Here is a 17,005-nt window from a genome sequence, read left to right on the forward strand (position 1 = left end):
TTACTCTTAGTTTCATTACTAAAAGTTCGCTATATTTTTATTTCCAAATGGAAAAGAAGTGTTTTCCTTAATGCCATTTCTTTGGCATGCTATGATTTAGGAAGTACATAGTGTTTAATATTAGAGTATTATAGCCTTCATTAGCTTCAGTCCTGTTTCCCAGAATCTTTATCTGTGTATTCTCAGGAGAAAGCAAACATATCAAGAGTTTCATCAGCATTTCAGTTTCAACAAGTATTTGTCAAGCATTTGTGCTTGGGTGCTGTGAGAGATAGAAGCATATGACAACCCCCATCTAATCGCTTTGGCCTTGATCTAGATTTATCTCAGTGTCTTGCACTTTCAACATCCACACCTATACAGTGAGAACTAACATTCAAGTTGATGACTCTGAGTCACTGCAAAATTCTCAGCCATCAGAAAACAAACAGATTTTGTGCACTGGGTTTCATTAAGATAACAAAGATAACTGGCGTGTCTCAGAAATACAGCACCAGTGGAGCAAAATTTTCAAATGAGTACTAAGTTAAACAATTTACTTAACAATTTTTAGAGAGTACTTTAGAGTTTATCCAAAGTGACTTTAGCATGTCTTGTTGCCCTTAACCCTAATGATAGCCCTCAGATACAGTAATATAGAAGGCTGACTCGGGCTTTCCAATGGTAGCTGACTTGCTCAAGAATGTGTAAAAGTTAGGCTCACAATCAGGTGTTCTGACTTACAATCCTGGGCTTTTACTGTATAAAAACCAGTATTCCTTAAAGATACAAAATAGTCGAGATTCTGCTCCATATGTTAAAAGATTTTATATTATGTAGGATATGAGAGAATATAGTATAGAGTAACTCTCTACTTAACCCTGACTAGTAGAATAAGAATTCTTATTATATAGGTCCTATAAACTTGGTGAAAGGTTGAATATACTTTTGAGCTAAAAGAGAATTTTCTATTTTCAACCCATTAAAAACCTTTTGAATTTGTTGTTTTACTGATCTTCAGGATACATTTTCTGACCATGATAATGGGGATAAATTCAGAACATTGAACAAATACCTAATATAAAGGTAAAGTATTCCTTGCCTACACATAGTATTAATTTCTTAAAGTAATGTTGCAAGAGTTATAAAGTATGAGAGGTTCACCTCTTAATCTTTGTGCCATCTATATATCATATGTACTGTTTGAGAGATTCAGACAGCAAACTGGCACAGGGAACTTTCAGCCAACAGGAGTCTTAAGTTAATTGTTACTTACTTGAATTTACATGTTAAAATTCTTTCTCCTCCTGCTGCCCAAAGGTTTGTAAAAGAATGGACTTGGTCTGCCAGAGAATGTTGAATCAGGGATTTCTAAAAGTGGAGAGATACCACAATCTATGTCAGAAACAAGTTAAAGCACAACTTCCAAGGTATGTTGGGCTAGTGGTGGCAATAATTTACAAATGGGAATTTTCTTGTTTCTTGGTTTTTAAGTAATGGTTATACCCAACATGGGATGCCCTGTTATTTTTGTTTTTGTTTTTTTAATCTGGGTAAGCTTACATTTTAAATGGTTTCCCATGTTTGTATAGGGAGGGTACTTGGATCACAATAAGTGATTTTGACTATGGTTTATCCTCTCTCACCATTTCTATTCAGCATTTTATTGGAGGTTCTAACCAACCAGGGCAGTTAGGCAAGAAAATGAAATAAAAGGCATTATGAGAAAGGATTAGATTAGAAAGGAAGAATTAGTGTTCTCTCTTCATAGATGACATGATCTCACATATATGTGATCATATATATAAGGAGTCTTCTGTTAGAGTTCATAAACAAGCTCAGCAGGGATGCAAGACATAAGATCAATATACAAAAAGGAATTGTATAATTATGTTTACTCACACTAAATGATCGGAAAACAAGATGATTCCAGGATGCAGGGATGGGGAGAGCAGGTGAAGGGGAGTGGGAGGTACAGGTTTCCAGTTATGGAATGAAAAAGTCATGGGGATGAAAAGTACAGTATAGGGAATATAGTCAGTGGTATTAGAATAGCATTGTATGGTGACAAATGGCAGCTACCCTTGTAGGGAGCATGACATAGGTTATAGAGATGTTGAGTCACTGTTGTACATCTGAGACTAAGGAACTAAGGTAGCATTGTGTGTCAGCTAGACTCTGAAAAGGGAGGGAAGAAGGGAGGGGCCTAGCTGGCTCAGTCATGAGAGCATGTGACTCATGATCTCATGGTTGTGAGTTCAAGCCCCACGTTGGGCATAGAGCTTACTTAAAAAAGAGGGACCATTCCATGTACAATACCATCACGAAGTATAATGACTATCAAAAAAAAGAATTGTCTACTGCAAACTACAAAACATTGATAAAAGAAATTTAAAAAGACTTAAATGGAAAGACATTTCATGGTCATGGATTGGAAGACTTCATGCTGTGATGGTGGCAGTTCTCCTCAAGTTGATAGGCACATTCGGTGCAATCCCTGTCAAAATCCTAACTGTGTTTTTTGCAGAGAAAATAGATGAGAGTATAGAATACCAATCCTTACATGTTTAGTTAGTTCATTTCCAATAAGGATGTCTTGACAATTCATAGGGGAAAGAATAATGCTTTCCACAGATGATGCTGGGACAGCTGGGTGTCTGTTTGTGAAAGAATGAAGTTGGACCCCTTCCTCACACTGTCTACAAAGATCAACTCAAAATAGACTATAGACCAAAGTGTGTCAGGGTATACCTTAAATCCTTACATGGAAACAGTACTGACCTCCATGAACTTGGATTAGACAATGGTTTCTTTTCTGTGACGCCAGAAGCACGAGTAGCAAAAGGGAAGAGTAGGCAGATGGGACTTCATCAGAATTTAAACTTCTGTGCTTCAGACAATGACATCATGCCAGCGAAGGATCAACCTACACAAGGAGAGAAGATAGTTACAGCTCGTCTTCCCAATGGGGGACTTACATCCAGATCGTGTGAGGAACTCTTAGAATTCAACAGTAAAAAGACACAGAACCTGGTTTAAAAGTGGGCAAAGGACTTGAATTAGACATTTCTCCAAGGAAGATAAACTGGAGGCAAGCAAATACAGAATACTCAACATCAGTGGTCACCAAGGTGTTGTAGATAGAAACAGAGATACTCCTGAACACCCGCTAGGATGGCCCAAGGAAAGAAGACAAAAAATCTTAGGTAGGATGTGGACCAATCAGAACCTTTGTAGATTACTGGTGAGGTTATAAAATGGTTCTGCCACCTTGGAAAACACTTTATTGCTCCAAAGGCTAAACATAGAATTACCATATGACCTGGCAGTTTCACTCCTAGGTATATAGCCAAAAGAAATGGAAGTACAGCCACACAAAAAAGCTGGTACATATGTCTTCTGTGCAGCATTATTCATAACAGGCAGAAGGGGAAACAGCCCAACAGTCCTCACCTGATGATAGGATAATCAAAATGATGGTATGTCTCTATGATAGAATATTTGTGGGCAGCAGAAAAGAATGCAGTCCTTGATACATGCTACAACACAGATGAGGCTTAAGAACTCTGCTGCATGAAAAAAAAAGAACTCTGCTGCATGAAAGAAGACAGACACGAAATGCCACGTACTGTACAACTCCACAGTTACCTGCTGTGTCTAGAATAAGCAGATCCATAGAAATAGAAAATGCACTGGTGGCTCCCAAGGGCTGGGGAATGGGAGTGACTCAAAGTAGTTATGGGCTTTCGTTTTGTGATAGGAAAGATGTTTAGAAATTAAGTGGTGCAGAAGCTTACGCATAACAAAGTGAACAATCACCACAACTAAAAGACAACTTACAGAATGGAAGAAGATATTTGTAAATGACTATCAGGTAAAGGGCTAGTATCCAAAATATTTAAAGAACTTATAAAATTCGGGGATCCCTGGGTAGCTCAGCAGTTTAGCACCTGCCTTCGGCCCAGGGTGTGATCCTGGAGTCCCGGGATCAAGTTCTGCATCGGGCTCCCTGCATGGAGTCTGCTTCTCCCTCTGCGTGTGTGTGTGTGTGTGTCTTTCTCTCTCTCTGTGTCTCTCATGAATAAATAAATAAAATCTTAAAAAAAAAAAAATTATGAGATTCAACACCCCAAAAAACAAATAATACAATTTAAAAACAGGCAGAAGGTGTGCTTGAGTGGCTCAGTCAGTTAAGCATCTGACTCTCAATCTCAGGGTAATGAATTCAAGCCCTGTGTGGAGCCTACTGTAAAAAGGGGCAAGGGGAGAAGACAGCAACAGACGTTTTTCCAAAGAAGATATGCGGACGGCCAACAGACACATGAAAAGATAATCAACATTTCTCATCATCAGGGAAATACCAATCAAAACCATAATGAGACCCCACCTCACACCTGTCAGAATGGCTAAAATCAAGCCAAGAAACAACAAGTGTTGGTGAGGATGAGGAAAAAGGGGAAGCCTCTTGCCCGGTTGGTGGGAATGCAAACTGGTGCAGCCACTGTGGAGAAGAGTTTGGAAATTCTTCAGAAAGTTAAATATAGAGCTACCCTACAATCCAGTAATTACACTACTAGGTATTTGACCAAAGAATACAAAAATACTAATTCAAAGGGATATATGCACCCCAATGTTTATAGCAGCATTTCTACAATAGCCAAAGTGTGGAAACAGTCCACGTGTACATCAGCTGATGAATGGATAAAGAAGATGCAGTATATACACATATTCTATTATATATATATAGTTTTACAAATGTTATTACATTATTCCATAGAATAATGCTTAGCTATAAAAAATAATGAAATCTTGCCATTTACAATGACATGGATGGAGCTGGAGAATATTATACTAAGTGAAATAAGTCAGAGAAAGACAAATACCATATAATTTCATGCATATGTGGAATTTTTTTTTAAGATTTTAATTTATTCATGAGAGACACAGAGAGAAGGGCAGAGACATAGGCAGATGCTCAACCACTGAGCCACCCACGTGTCCCACATATATGGAATTTAAGAAACAAAACAAACTTGCAAAGGGAAAAAAGAGAGCGAAGGAAACCAAAAAATATACTCTTAAATGTAGAGAACAAACTGATGGTTGCTGAAAGGGAAGTGTGGGGGGGATGGGTGAGAGGGGTTGGCAGGGGCACTTGTGATGGGCACTGGATAATTGTGTTGAAGTGTTGAACCACTGGGTTGTACACCTGAAATTAACTTTACACTGTATGTTGACTAGCTGGAATTTAAATAAAAACTTTAAAAAAATAAAAAATAATTTAAAAAAATTAAATGGTGGTAGTAGGTACACAACTCTGTGAATATACTAAAAACCATGAAGTTATACACATTAAAAGTGGTTTTTATATGTGAATTATTTCACAATAAAACGAAAAGTTTAAGTGCTCGCTTCGGCAGCACATATACTAAAATTGGAACGATACAGAGAAGATTAGCATGGCCCCTGCGCAAGGATGACACCCAAATTCGTGAAGTGTTCCATATTAAAAAAAAAAAATACTAAAAGTTTAAAAGGGAGCTGGAGGCACCTGGTTGGCTCAGTCAATTAAGCATCTGACTCTTGGTTTTGGCTCAGGTCATGATCTCAGGGCCGTGAGATCAAGCCCTGTGTCAGTCTCTGCACTCAGTGCAGAGTCTGAGATTCCTCTCCCTCTCCCTCTGCCCCTACCCACCCCTCCTCTAAAATAAGTAAGTAAATCATTTTTAGGGGCTCCTGGGTGGCTCAGTGGTTGAGCATCTGCTTTTGACTCAGATCATGATTCCAGGGTCCTGGAATCAAGTCCTACAGCAGGCTCCCAATAGGGGGCCTGCTTCTCCCTCCCTATATCTCTGCCTCTCTCTCTGCGTGTGTCTCATGAATAAATAAATAAAAATCTTTTTTAAAAAATCATTTTTAAAAACATTTTAAAAAATAAAAGTTTGCTTTTTCACAACGGGTTTGCCGCCAGAATACAGGTGTCGTGAAAACCACCGCTAAACCTAAACCAAAATGGGAAAGGAGAAGACTCACATCAACATCGTCGTCATTGGACACGTAGATTCAGGCAAGTCTACCACTACTGGCCATCTGATCTACAAATGTGGTGGGATCGACAAAAGAACTATCAAAAAATTTGAGAAGGAGGCTGCTGAGATGGGAAAAGGCTCCTTCAAGTATGCCTGGGTCTTGGATAAACTGAAAGCTGAACGTGAACGTGGTATCACCATTGATAGCTCCCTGTGGAAATTCGAGACCAGCAAGTATTATGTGACCATCATTGATGCCCCAGGACACAGAGACTTTATCAAAAACATGATTACAGGCACATCTCAGGCTGACTGTGCTGTCCTGATTGTTGCTGCTGGTGTTGGTGAATTTGAAGCAGGTATCTCCAAGAATGGGCAGACCCGTGAGCATGCCCTTCTGGCTTACACACTGGGTGTAAAACAACTAATTGTTGGTGTTAACAAAATGGATTCCACTGAACCACCCTACAGCCAGAAGAGATACGAGGAAATCGTTAAGGAAGTCAGCACCTACATTAAGAAAATTGGCTACAACCCTGACACAGTAGCATTTGTGCCAGTTTCTGGTTGGAATGGTGACAACATGCTGGAGCCAAGTGCTAACATGCCTTGGTTCAAGGGATGGAAAGTCACCCGTAAAGATGGGAATGCCAACGGAACCACACTGCTTGAAGCCCTGGATTGCATTCTGCCACCAGCTCGTCCAACTGATAAGCCCTTGCGTCTGCCTCTCCAAGACGTCTACAAAATTGGTGGTATTGGTACCTTCCCAGTGGGTCGAGTGGAGACTGGTGTTCTTAAGCCTGGTATGGTGTCACCTTTGCTCCAGTCAGTGTTACAACTGAAGTAAAGTCTGTGGAAATGCACCATGAAGCTTTGAGTGAGGCTCTTCCTGAGGACAGTGTGGGCTTCAGTGTCAAGAACGTATCTGTCAAAGATGTTCGTCGTGGCAGCGTGGCTGGTGACAGCAAAAATGACCCACCAATGGAAGCAGCTGGCTTCACAGCTCAGGTGATTATCCTGAACCATCCAGGCCAAATCAGTGCTAGATATGCACCTGTGCTGGATTGTCACACAGCTCACATTGCTTGCCAAGTTTGCTGAGCTGAAGGAAAAGATAGATCGTCGTTCTGGAAAGAAGCTGGAAGATGGTCCCAGGTTCTTGAAATCTGGGGATGCTGCCATTGTTGATATGGTTCCTGGCAAACCTATGTGTGTTGAGAGCTTCTCTGACTATCCTCCTCTGGGCCGTTTTGCTGTTCGTGACATGAGACAGACGGTTGCTGTGCGTGTCATCAAAGCAGTGGACAAGGCAGCTGGAGCTGGCAAAGTCACCAAGTCTGCCCAGAAAGCTCAGAAGGCTAAATGAATATTATCCCCAATACCTGCCACCCCAGTCTTATCAGTGGTGGAAGAACGGTCTCAGAACTGTTTGTGTCAATTGGCCATTTAAGTTTAATAGTAAAAGACTGGTTAATGATAACAATGCACCCTAAAACCTTCAGAAGGAAAGGAGAATGTTTTGTAGACCATTTGTTTTTCTTGTTTTTTTTGTTTTTTTTTTTGCATGTGTGGCAGTTTTAAGTTATTAGTTTTTAAAATCAGTACTTTTTAATGGAAACAACTTGACCAAAAATCGGTCACAGAATTTTGAGACCCATTAAAACAAAAGTTTAATGAGAAAAAATAAAAAATAAAGTAAATAAAAGTTTAAGTGAGCTGCTTTTATGGGTAAAAACATAGTTCCTTGTCCACACATCCCTGCATAATTCTTTCATTTCTCTGATTTTTCTAATTCAAATAGCCCTCAGGTCTGATACAGCCAAAACAAAAAACAAAGATTTTTTTTTTCTCCCCCAAATAATTTATCAGTGAGTACTAGTCCTTGGGAGGGATTTCTGGACATAGCAATTTGATGATCGTTACAGTTAAATTATGACCCAGTTGTAGATATCAGAATTAACCGTCTATGTTAGACTGTTAGAAATCCCATTAAAGGCATTTTCGTTGCTTACCATTTTCATTCACAGTACTTCTTTCATGGTTGCTTTTTCTTACCATAGGAGGGAGTCAGAAAGAAGAAACCACTCGTTAGCCCGTCACGCAGACATCCTTGCTGCTGTTGAAACAAGGCTCTCACTGTTAAATATGACTTTCATGAAGTATGTGGATTCCAATCTCTGTTGCTTCATCCCAGGAAAGGTAAAATAGAACTGCTTACCTAAAACAGCTGGATTGCACTGCTTAAACCGAAATTACTCTAAAGCAGTTGTTTACCTGTCAGAATTGTTCTACTTCTCTGGAATGAGTTCCTGTGAATGGCTTTGTTCAGCTTCTGTAGAGAAGCTGGTAGAGAAAGCCATATTCTGTGTGATCTCCATTTTGAAAGACCTCATTGTGAAACATGCAGTAGAAGCCCTGCTGTTCTTTAGAAAAGCTTGTTAGGAATTCATCCTCTATTCCAGGTAATAAGCTATTTCCATAAATATGAAGGGAAAAAAAGAGTTCCTACTAAAGAACCCATTTGTGGGCTTTTACTCTTTGTTTAGGATGGACAGTGAGCAAGTTTACAGGTATTATCCTTGCGATTAGGATTGTTCTGATTTGGGGGAGATGGAGTAGGAGGGACAAGCTGATGTTTGTTTCGTGTGAGAAGTGTTTCATGAGAACGACTTGGGTCCTTCCAGATCAGGCAGGTGTAGATACGGGATAGCAGTGCAGGAATAGTGGTGATGAACACAGAAGGCAGTCTATGGTGGCAGATTGACCGTCACCAAGTCCTGAAGGCCCCAGCACTCAGCATACTACATGTGTAGTATCTTGCTTCTTGAATTGGGAATAAATTCAGATGAAATCTGTGTGTATCGTATGTGGAAGAAGTAGAGATGCATTGAAAGGTCCTTTTGCTACTTACTTGATACTGGCAGAAGATTCCATTTAATGTGGTCAGAACTAAGCAAGTCCTAGAAAAAAGTCGAATGTTAGCTTTATGTTATTTCTGTAGATAATTAACACTGGCAATATTTTCTATATACATCCTCTGTCTTCAGTTTTCTGTGAGGTTTATTGGTGGGGTATCCTGTTTCTTATTTTATTTAAAATATTCTTCAATATATCTCACTTTCATCCTTTTGGTTACAAATTCTTCTGAAGGGTACTTAACTTTAAAAGGTGACCAGTTGGCAACTTCAGATTCTGATTCTTATGCCAGATTGTATCCAAATCTGATTGATAGGCCTCAACTCTCAAGTATTCCTGGGAGGTTGACTGAACTAGTATAGGTTGTCCCCTACAGCCTCATGGTTTTTAACCCATATCTCATTGTTAGGAATGTGAATATTTAGGAAACACAATTCCATAACGTCAAAAACAATTCAGCCAGTCTTTAGGAACCAGAGTGGAGTAGTTTGTGCTAAGTCCACGTGGCCTGCAAAGCCTGAGCAACTTCATACATGGCCTTTACAGAAGTGGCCAATCTCCATTCTGGGTGATCAGGACCACATACTTGGAACGCTGCTCTTTGCTGTCTTAACAAATAGGGTCAAATCCAATCGAGCTTTGCTGGGGTTTTTTGCAAGTCTTTGTTGACTCACATGTTAATTTTGGTACCGAAATAACAAAACCAAGGCCGCAGGTGTGGAGAACTTGTTCAGTTTTTTTGTTTTGTTTTTTGTTTTTGTTTTTGTTTTTTAGAACTTGTTCAGTTTTGAAGGTATTGCAGGTCACTGCGGCATCAACTCTAGGCAGCTCCTCAGCCAGAACCCTCACTGTGCCCTCGGTGGAGGAGCAGCTGGGAAGGGATTTTGTACCCAGCCTCGCATGTAATACAGACCTATCCCTGTCCCTTGTCCTTGCTCTCATCTTAGATTCGTGAAATACTTGTGATTCTCGGAGCACGCTCATGTGCACTGACTCATGTCCTTCCCATCACGGCCGTGGAAGGTCTGGTCTGTTCCTGTCCCGTCGGTAAGAACACGGGCCCAGCCAGCTGACGTGACTTCACAGAAGCTTCACTTGAGCCTTCTGATTGCCTGGTTATCGTCTTCAGTGTTTTCTTCCATTTTCCCTTAAGAGTACCCTTGTCTTCACAAAAACTCACCCTTGGTTTTCTCCTGTAACCCTGAAAATAACCCCACCAAAAAAACCCAGAAATAATTTTTGTTTTTTTTTGTTTGTTTGTTTAATTTTTTATTTATTTATGATAGTCATCACAGAGAGAGAGAGGCAGAGACATAGGCAGAGGGAGAAGCAGGCTCCATGCAGGGAGCCTGATGTGGGATTCGATCCTGGGTCTCCAGGATTGCGACCTGGGCCAAAGGCAGGCGCCAAACCGCTGTGCCACCCAGGGATCCCTAATTTTTGTTCTTTAATCACACCTAATTCATCTTGAATTGCTTTGTTTCTTAAAAGGGCCATTTTTATAGCTTATGTTTTGCCTAAAATAACAAACACTGTGTATACTCAAAATATTACTTTTTTCTTTTCTTTTTTTTTTTAATTAAGTAATCCCTGAGCCCAGCGTGGGGCTCAGACTTATGACCCCGAGATCAAGAGTTGCCTGCTCTACTGAGCCAGCAGGCACCACCCTGAATGTTATTTTTTTATTCTCATGTAGCTGGTGCTTTTTAGCTTGTTTAGTCAAAAATAAAACTGCTTACTTAACACACTCTGCAGCATTGGGGTTGCTTTATGATTGCTCCCTTTCTGTACTTCTCAGCCTTAAACTGCTCACATTCTGTCTTCAGAACTGAAGGCCGCGGCACTTAATCACACGTGCCTGAGTATGTTCTATAAAATAATTCTCTCTCCGTATAATATCTAATCTTGATCCTGGTATATGGTTTCTATGTTAGGTAATTCTTCTGTCCCACTAGATCCTGCTTCTGGATTTTACTCAAAAGTTCAGGAACTTTCATACTTCATAGGAGAACACATTTTTGTGGTTTTGTTAGAATTTACATCTATGGTAAACATAGCTTATATGAGCTATGCTCATAATATCTCCTCAGCTCTGAGAAACAGTGGACAGCATGTGGGGAAATAAACGAGTGTGCCCATGTTCCAATAAACCTTTATTTACAGAAACAGTGCAGGTCCAGTAGGGCCTCTGCTGCCAACCTGACCACGTGTGGCCGTTCCGTCCATCTTCTCTCAGAACCTGGAGGCTGTGGGTGTCTAGCTCACTCCTCTATACATTTTTCAAGTCTTCTGACAGAGAAGTCACACTTTTTACAGTCAGTTGAGGGTCCATGTGGCATCTCACACATACTGAAACACACATGGAGTGTGTGGGACAGTCCCAACTGACTGTCCTGGGAAATAGAGTGATGAAGGAAGATGTAGGTAAGGCCTGTTCTTCAGCACTGCTTGTGGCCCTGCTTAGGAATGTGAAACCCAGGCGTTCCCAAGAGTCAGGGTTTTCAGTGTAAGTAATTATGCAAGGTCACAAGTCCAGATGTTCCTGAACAAACCTAAAATCTGCAAATTAGGTTTTGTTGGTTAGTTTTTAATGTTTTGGCCAGGGAGATGGCGGATGGGGAGGGAGTAGGGGGAGAGGATGGCAGTGTGGCATTATGTAATCTCTTCTCTTTTTTTGGTAACTTCTTGATGCAATTTCACATTTGCATGAAAACTGCAAGAGTAGTATGAGGATCTTTCATAGGCTTTTATCCAGATCCCACAGTTATTTACCTTTCGTCCCATTTGCTTTTATTCTCACTGTAAGTATGTGTTGTATTTTTTCTGAATCATTTGAAAATGGTGGAGATAACTGTGACCCTTTATTCTTAAATATTCTTATGTATTTCTTGAGTAAGCATTTTCTAACTGAGCTGCAGCATGGTTACCAAATTAGGAAGTGTGACTTTGATACAGTGGCCCCTCTCTCAGTCCAGAGCCCCATCCAGTGCTGTGCTAGACTCTGTATCCTCCTTAATGGGGCAGTTTCTGTGCAGCCTTGGTATACCCTGATCTCCACATTTTTGAAGAACGTGGGTTCCTTCCGGATGCCCCTTTCACGATGTCCCTGCCCTGCCCCTCTTCCTCCACCCCCACCCCTCCCACCATCTGGGCTAAGCAGGGGGTTTTGGTGAGCTGTCTCTGTGCTGGGTTCTTAAATACTAGCAGAGAATCATCAGACTAATATGAAACACAAATGGGGGAAGACATCTTTGAGAAAACCATTCAAGGATATAAGCCTTAGAGAAGAAACCATGACTAATATTCTAAGAGAAAAAAGGATAGAGTCAAACATGTGCCACATAGAAATAACAAGTTTTGTTTTTTTTTTTTAAGATTTTATTTATTTATTCATGAGAGACACAGAGAGGCAGAGACATAGGCAGAGGGAGAAGCAGGCTCCATGCAGGAACTCTGATGTGGGAATCGATCTTGGGCCCCAGGATCACACCCTGAGCCAAAGGCAGACGCTCAACCACTGAGCCACCCAGGCATCCCCAAAATACAGAAGTTTTTAAATGAACTTAAATTTCTTAAATATGGAAGAAGTGTTGAATTAAATAAAAGGAGTAGAAGGGAAGGTTGAGATCTCAAGTAGAACAAAAAGGTGGAAAGTGAGAAAAAATGAGGACAAAGAGGTTCAGTTTTTTCTTTGGAACTTTGCTCAACAAGTGACATAAAATAGAAATTCTCTCTCACAAGAGTCCACAGACTGCAGCCGTATCCATAGCATGTCTGTGCTAGTTAACATGAGCTGCCAGCATTAGGGATGCAGTGCTCACTCACCAGATCTGGTTGGTACCATACTTTTTAAAATATTATCACCTCAGGCTCAGGTAGGATCAGCACGCAGCACATTTGAAAGCTATAGAAACAGCCACTAAGAGTTTGAGTGGCCAGGGGCACTCAGGTCGGCTCAGTCATTGAAGCGTGTGACTCTTGACCTTGAGGTTTGAGGTCCTGGGTTCAAGGCCCACATTCGGAATAGAAATTATTTTTGAAAATAAATAAAACTTTTAAAAAATTGAAGGAATGATCTGAGAAGTAGAAAATCACAAGCTATTAAAAAAAGAAATTTAGTGCCCAGCCTTAAAGTGTGTGATCTTTCCAGTAGACTCAAGACTCATCACACCATTACATTCTTGCTGCTACAGTAATTTTCAGAAAGTAATTAAACCCACTGAGGGGGTTGAAATATTTTGAAAATTGGGTAGATACCATGCTTTTCTAATATGTGCCATTGCAACCATAAGTAACTCGAGTGGTAGAAGCAGTGTGGTTCTCAGGTGCCATGTTAGTTTCTCCTCCATCTTGTCCTTTGAGTGTAACTTGGAGAGACGGGACTCCTGACTCAGCCATTGAGCATCTGCTTTCAGCTCAGGGCGTGATCCTAAGAGCTGGGATTGAGTCCCACATAGGGCTCCTTGCTGGGAGCCTGCTTCTGCCTCTGCCTGTATCTCTGCCTCTGTGTGTGTATGTGTCTCATGAATAAATAATAAAATCTTAAAAAAAAAAAAAAAAAAACTTTGGAAAGAGGAAAGACATTGTTTTTAATTTTATTGAAAACTTGGATTATCAACCACTTGACTAAACCTAATCTCTCTCTCTCTCTAGTAAAATTTAGAAACATTAACTTTCTTAATTGAAGACTTGAGCAAATGGAGAGATGCCTTGCTTTGAGGCTGTATCTAAAAGGCCAAAATCAGTAAAGATAAGAATGTGGTACAAGTTAGTTTACAGGTGTAATTTTTCAGTTCTCAGGGTTAGAGCTGAGGGCCAAAATGTACAGGGAAGGCTCAGCTACCAGTGCAGCAAGAGCATTAGGAACCAGGTGGTCAAGAAAAAAAAAAAAAAAAAAGGAACCAGGTGGTCAGAACTTTGTTTCTTTCTCATGTCTGTTACACTTGTGTCTCCCCATTGTGATGACCCTTAAGGTGAAAAGGGGTCTCTTGCTCCCCTTTGGTGATCGCAGGAGAGGGGGACCCGAGGAGACTTCATTCCAATCCAACTTGTCTTCTATGTCACTCACTCGTTCTTCCACCTTGTTAACCCTCGTCGTTAGGACTTCTAGTTTGGATTGCATCTCATTCAATTGATTTTTAATTTCTGCCTGATTAGCTCTAAATTCTGCAGTCATGAAGTCTCTTGAGTCCTTTATGCTTTTTTCTAGAGCCACCAGTAGCTGTATAATAGTGCTTCTGAATTGGCTTTCTGACATTGAATTGTAATCCAGATTTTGTAACTCTGTGGGAGAGAGGACTGTTTCTGATTCTTTCTTTTGAGATGAGGTTTTCCTTCTAGTCATTTTGTTCAGTGCAGAGTGGCCAAAAGCAAGTTGTATTGGGAAAAGGAGAAAAAGAGAGGAGAGAAAGAAGGAAAGAAAAGAGAAAGAGAAAAAAAAGGAAGAAAAAAAACGAAAAAGAAAAAAAAGGGAAGAAGAAGAGAAAGAAAAAGAAAGGAGAAAAAAAAGGGGGGTGGGGGAAGGAAACAAATCAAAAAGCAAAACAAAACAAAACAGAACAAACAAAAAAGAACCACGGGGGAGTATCTTCTGATTCTGTGTACTTTAAGTCCCTTGGCTTCCTCTGGAAGTTGTCAGTCTAGCTGGTGTTCTGGGGGAGGGGCCTGCTGTGCTGATTTTCAGGTGTTAGCAGTTGGGGGAGCTGCTGTGCCCCTGCCTGGTGCAGGGCTCAGTGGGGGTTGTTTACCCCGTGAGGCCGCAGGAGGAACGGCCCCAGTGGCGGGGCAGCTCTGGAGCCCTGGATTCAGCCCCCGCAGGAACTCTGGAGCTCTCCGTCGGCAGGGCCTGGAGGCTCCGGGGCGGGGCCGCTGATCTGCTCAGCTGGGGCAGGAGCGTCCTTGCTGTCCTGGGCCCTCCCAGCCTCTGCCTGTCCTGGGGGAGGCGGGATCCTGGGCTGTGTCCCGGCGCCCTGTGCTCCGGAGCCTGCGCTGGTGGATTCGCGCTCCCGGGCCGCGCAGCCCCCTCCGCGGAGCCGCCGCCCGAGCACCCCGAGCGCTCCTGGAACCGCGCAGCCCCCTCCGCACGGAGCCTCTTCCTCTGCCCGAGCCCCTCCGAGCTGCTCCCGGGGCCGCGCAGCCCCCTCTGCGGAGCCGCCGCCCGAGCCCCTCCAGCTGCTCCGGGTCCCGCCGGTCCCGCCGTGCGCGCTGCAGCCCTTAGGGAGCTCGGCGCACTCTCCTGGGCGCGCAGTTGCTGTTACTGTCCCGGGGAGCCCGAGGGCATCCCCGCCCTCCTGGGTCCTGCTCCAACTCCCTGCGAGCCCCTTTCCGCCCGGGAAGGTCGGTGCAGCTCCTGCTTCTCCGGGACGGGGCTCTCCTGTCCTGGGGACACTCGCCCCGGCCTCAGCCCGGCTCCTCGCGGGGCCCCTCCCCCTTGGAGGCCTTTGTTTCTTTATTTCTTTTTCCCCGTCTTCCTACCTTGATAGAAGCGCGAACTCTTCTCACTGTTGCATTCCAGGTGTTCTCTCTTTAATTCTCAGGCCGAATTCATAGATTTTCAGGATGATTGGAAGGTTTTCTAGGTAATTTGGTGGAGACAGGTGATTTGGAGACCCTACTCTTCCGCCATCTTGCCCCTCCCCTCTTCATTCCAATCCATAGCAAGTCTTAAGAGAAAGAAAAGCTTGGAGGCCAGAACACCTCGTCCCAGAGCAGGAAATTGAGCTGGGTCCCAGGGCTTTGGGTCAGTTCTTCTCCCCATCATCGCAGACAGAATTCAGTATCATTGTTTAGTCCTAAGGCTTCTCTAGCAGCTCATACCAACACTTTGTAACACAACCTGTCGCTCCCTTACATTGTGATTTCCATCAGAGCAAGAGCTGTATTTTTATTCACCCTGATTCCTTAGCCTCAGCACCTGCTACAGAAAATCCTAATAAATATGTTTGTGAAACTCACAAAGAATTTCAACAAGCCAAAAGCTGTGCGTTACAGACGGTGTTGTTCACCCCATAGGTCTTTACAGGGATTGCAAAATAAGCTGTCACTTCTCTCCCTATTTAGCAATTTTTTTCTAAACACAGAATTGGAAGTGCTAATGAGAACTCCTTATTTTAGGTGATCGATGAGATTTATCGTGTGTTGAGATATGTCAATTCTACCAGAGCCCCTCAGCGAGCCCATGAGGTACTTCAGGAGTTAAGGGACATCTCCTCCATGGCAATGGAGTACTTCGATGAGAAGATCGTGCCCATTCTCAAGAGAAAGTTACCAGGATCAGATGTGTCTGGAAGACTCATGGGCTCTCCTCCAGGTAGCTCTTGTTCTTATGTTCAATTTAAAGTAACATTCATATATAGTTTCATAACTTGCTCTCCCCCACCCCCACTTAATCATACATTGTCACCTTTTCTGTATCTGTAAATATGTATTTGCAACATGATTTTTAATGACAGGTTGATTACAGACCATAACATGTATAACTGATCCACTACTGTTGAGCACATTTGTCTTTAGTTTCAGTGTTTAAACTCTTTGAAGGACAATCTCGTGGCTAAATCTTTATATATATCCACAACTACGGACTTACAATAAATTTGTTAGAATTTCTGGGCTAGGGATCCCTGGGTGGCGCAGCGGTTTGGCGCCTGCCTTTGGCCCGGGGCTGATCCTGGAGACCCGGGATCGAATCCCACATCGGGCTCCCGGTGCATGGAGCCTGCTTCTCCCTCTGCCTGTGTCTCTGCCTCTCTCTCTCTCTCTGTGTGACTATCATGAATAAATAAATAAAATCTTTAAAAAAAAAAAAAAAAATTTCTGGGCTAAAAGCCATATATATGTATGGGTGGTTTTGTGGGTTGTTGGTGTTGTTTGGGGTGGGGTTTTTTGGGTGGTTGTTTTTTGGGTTTTTTTTGTTGTTGGCTTTTTGTTTGTTTTGGGGTTTTTTTTTTTTTTAATGCTGATTCTGTCTGGCTAATATCCGTTATGCCAAAACAGAATTAAATATACCAGATAAAACCCCCCAAAATTATTCATGGAATATTCACTTAATATTTCAGCCCCTAGAGTGTCTGGCTCCTACT

The 17,005-nt window shown here is 42.1% G+C and overlaps 1 protein-coding gene and 2 non-coding genes across 3 annotated transcripts in view; all 3 read left to right on the forward strand.

Moving 5' to 3' along the window:
- Positions 1–17,005, forward strand: part of FBXO28 (F-box protein 28) — a 33,598-nt gene that overhangs the window by 10,525 nt on the left and 6,068 nt on the right. The window contains exons 2-4 of the mRNA XM_072830118.1: positions 1,300–1,409; positions 8,072–8,210; positions 16,041–16,236. Coding sequence (XP_072686219.1) covers positions 1,300–1,409; positions 8,072–8,210; positions 16,041–16,236 — 445 coding nt within the window. The remainder of the gene's footprint in view (positions 1–1,299; positions 1,410–8,071; positions 8,211–16,040; positions 16,237–17,005) is intronic.
- TRNAM-CAU (transfer RNA methionine (anticodon CAU)) lies at positions 2,184–2,256 on the forward strand. The gene has a single exon. It is a non-coding gene; the product is annotated as a tRNA-Met (tRNA).
- Positions 5,384–5,490, forward strand: LOC140636183 (U6 spliceosomal RNA). Its single transcript, XR_012033485.1, has one exon. It is a non-coding gene; the product is annotated as a U6 spliceosomal RNA (small nuclear RNA).

Source organism: Canis lupus, chromosome 6 (genome assembly GCF_048164855.1).
Source record: "Canis lupus baileyi chromosome 6, mCanLup2.hap1, whole genome shotgun sequence".
Taxonomy (NCBI): Eukaryota; Metazoa; Chordata; class Mammalia; order Carnivora; family Canidae; genus Canis; species Canis lupus.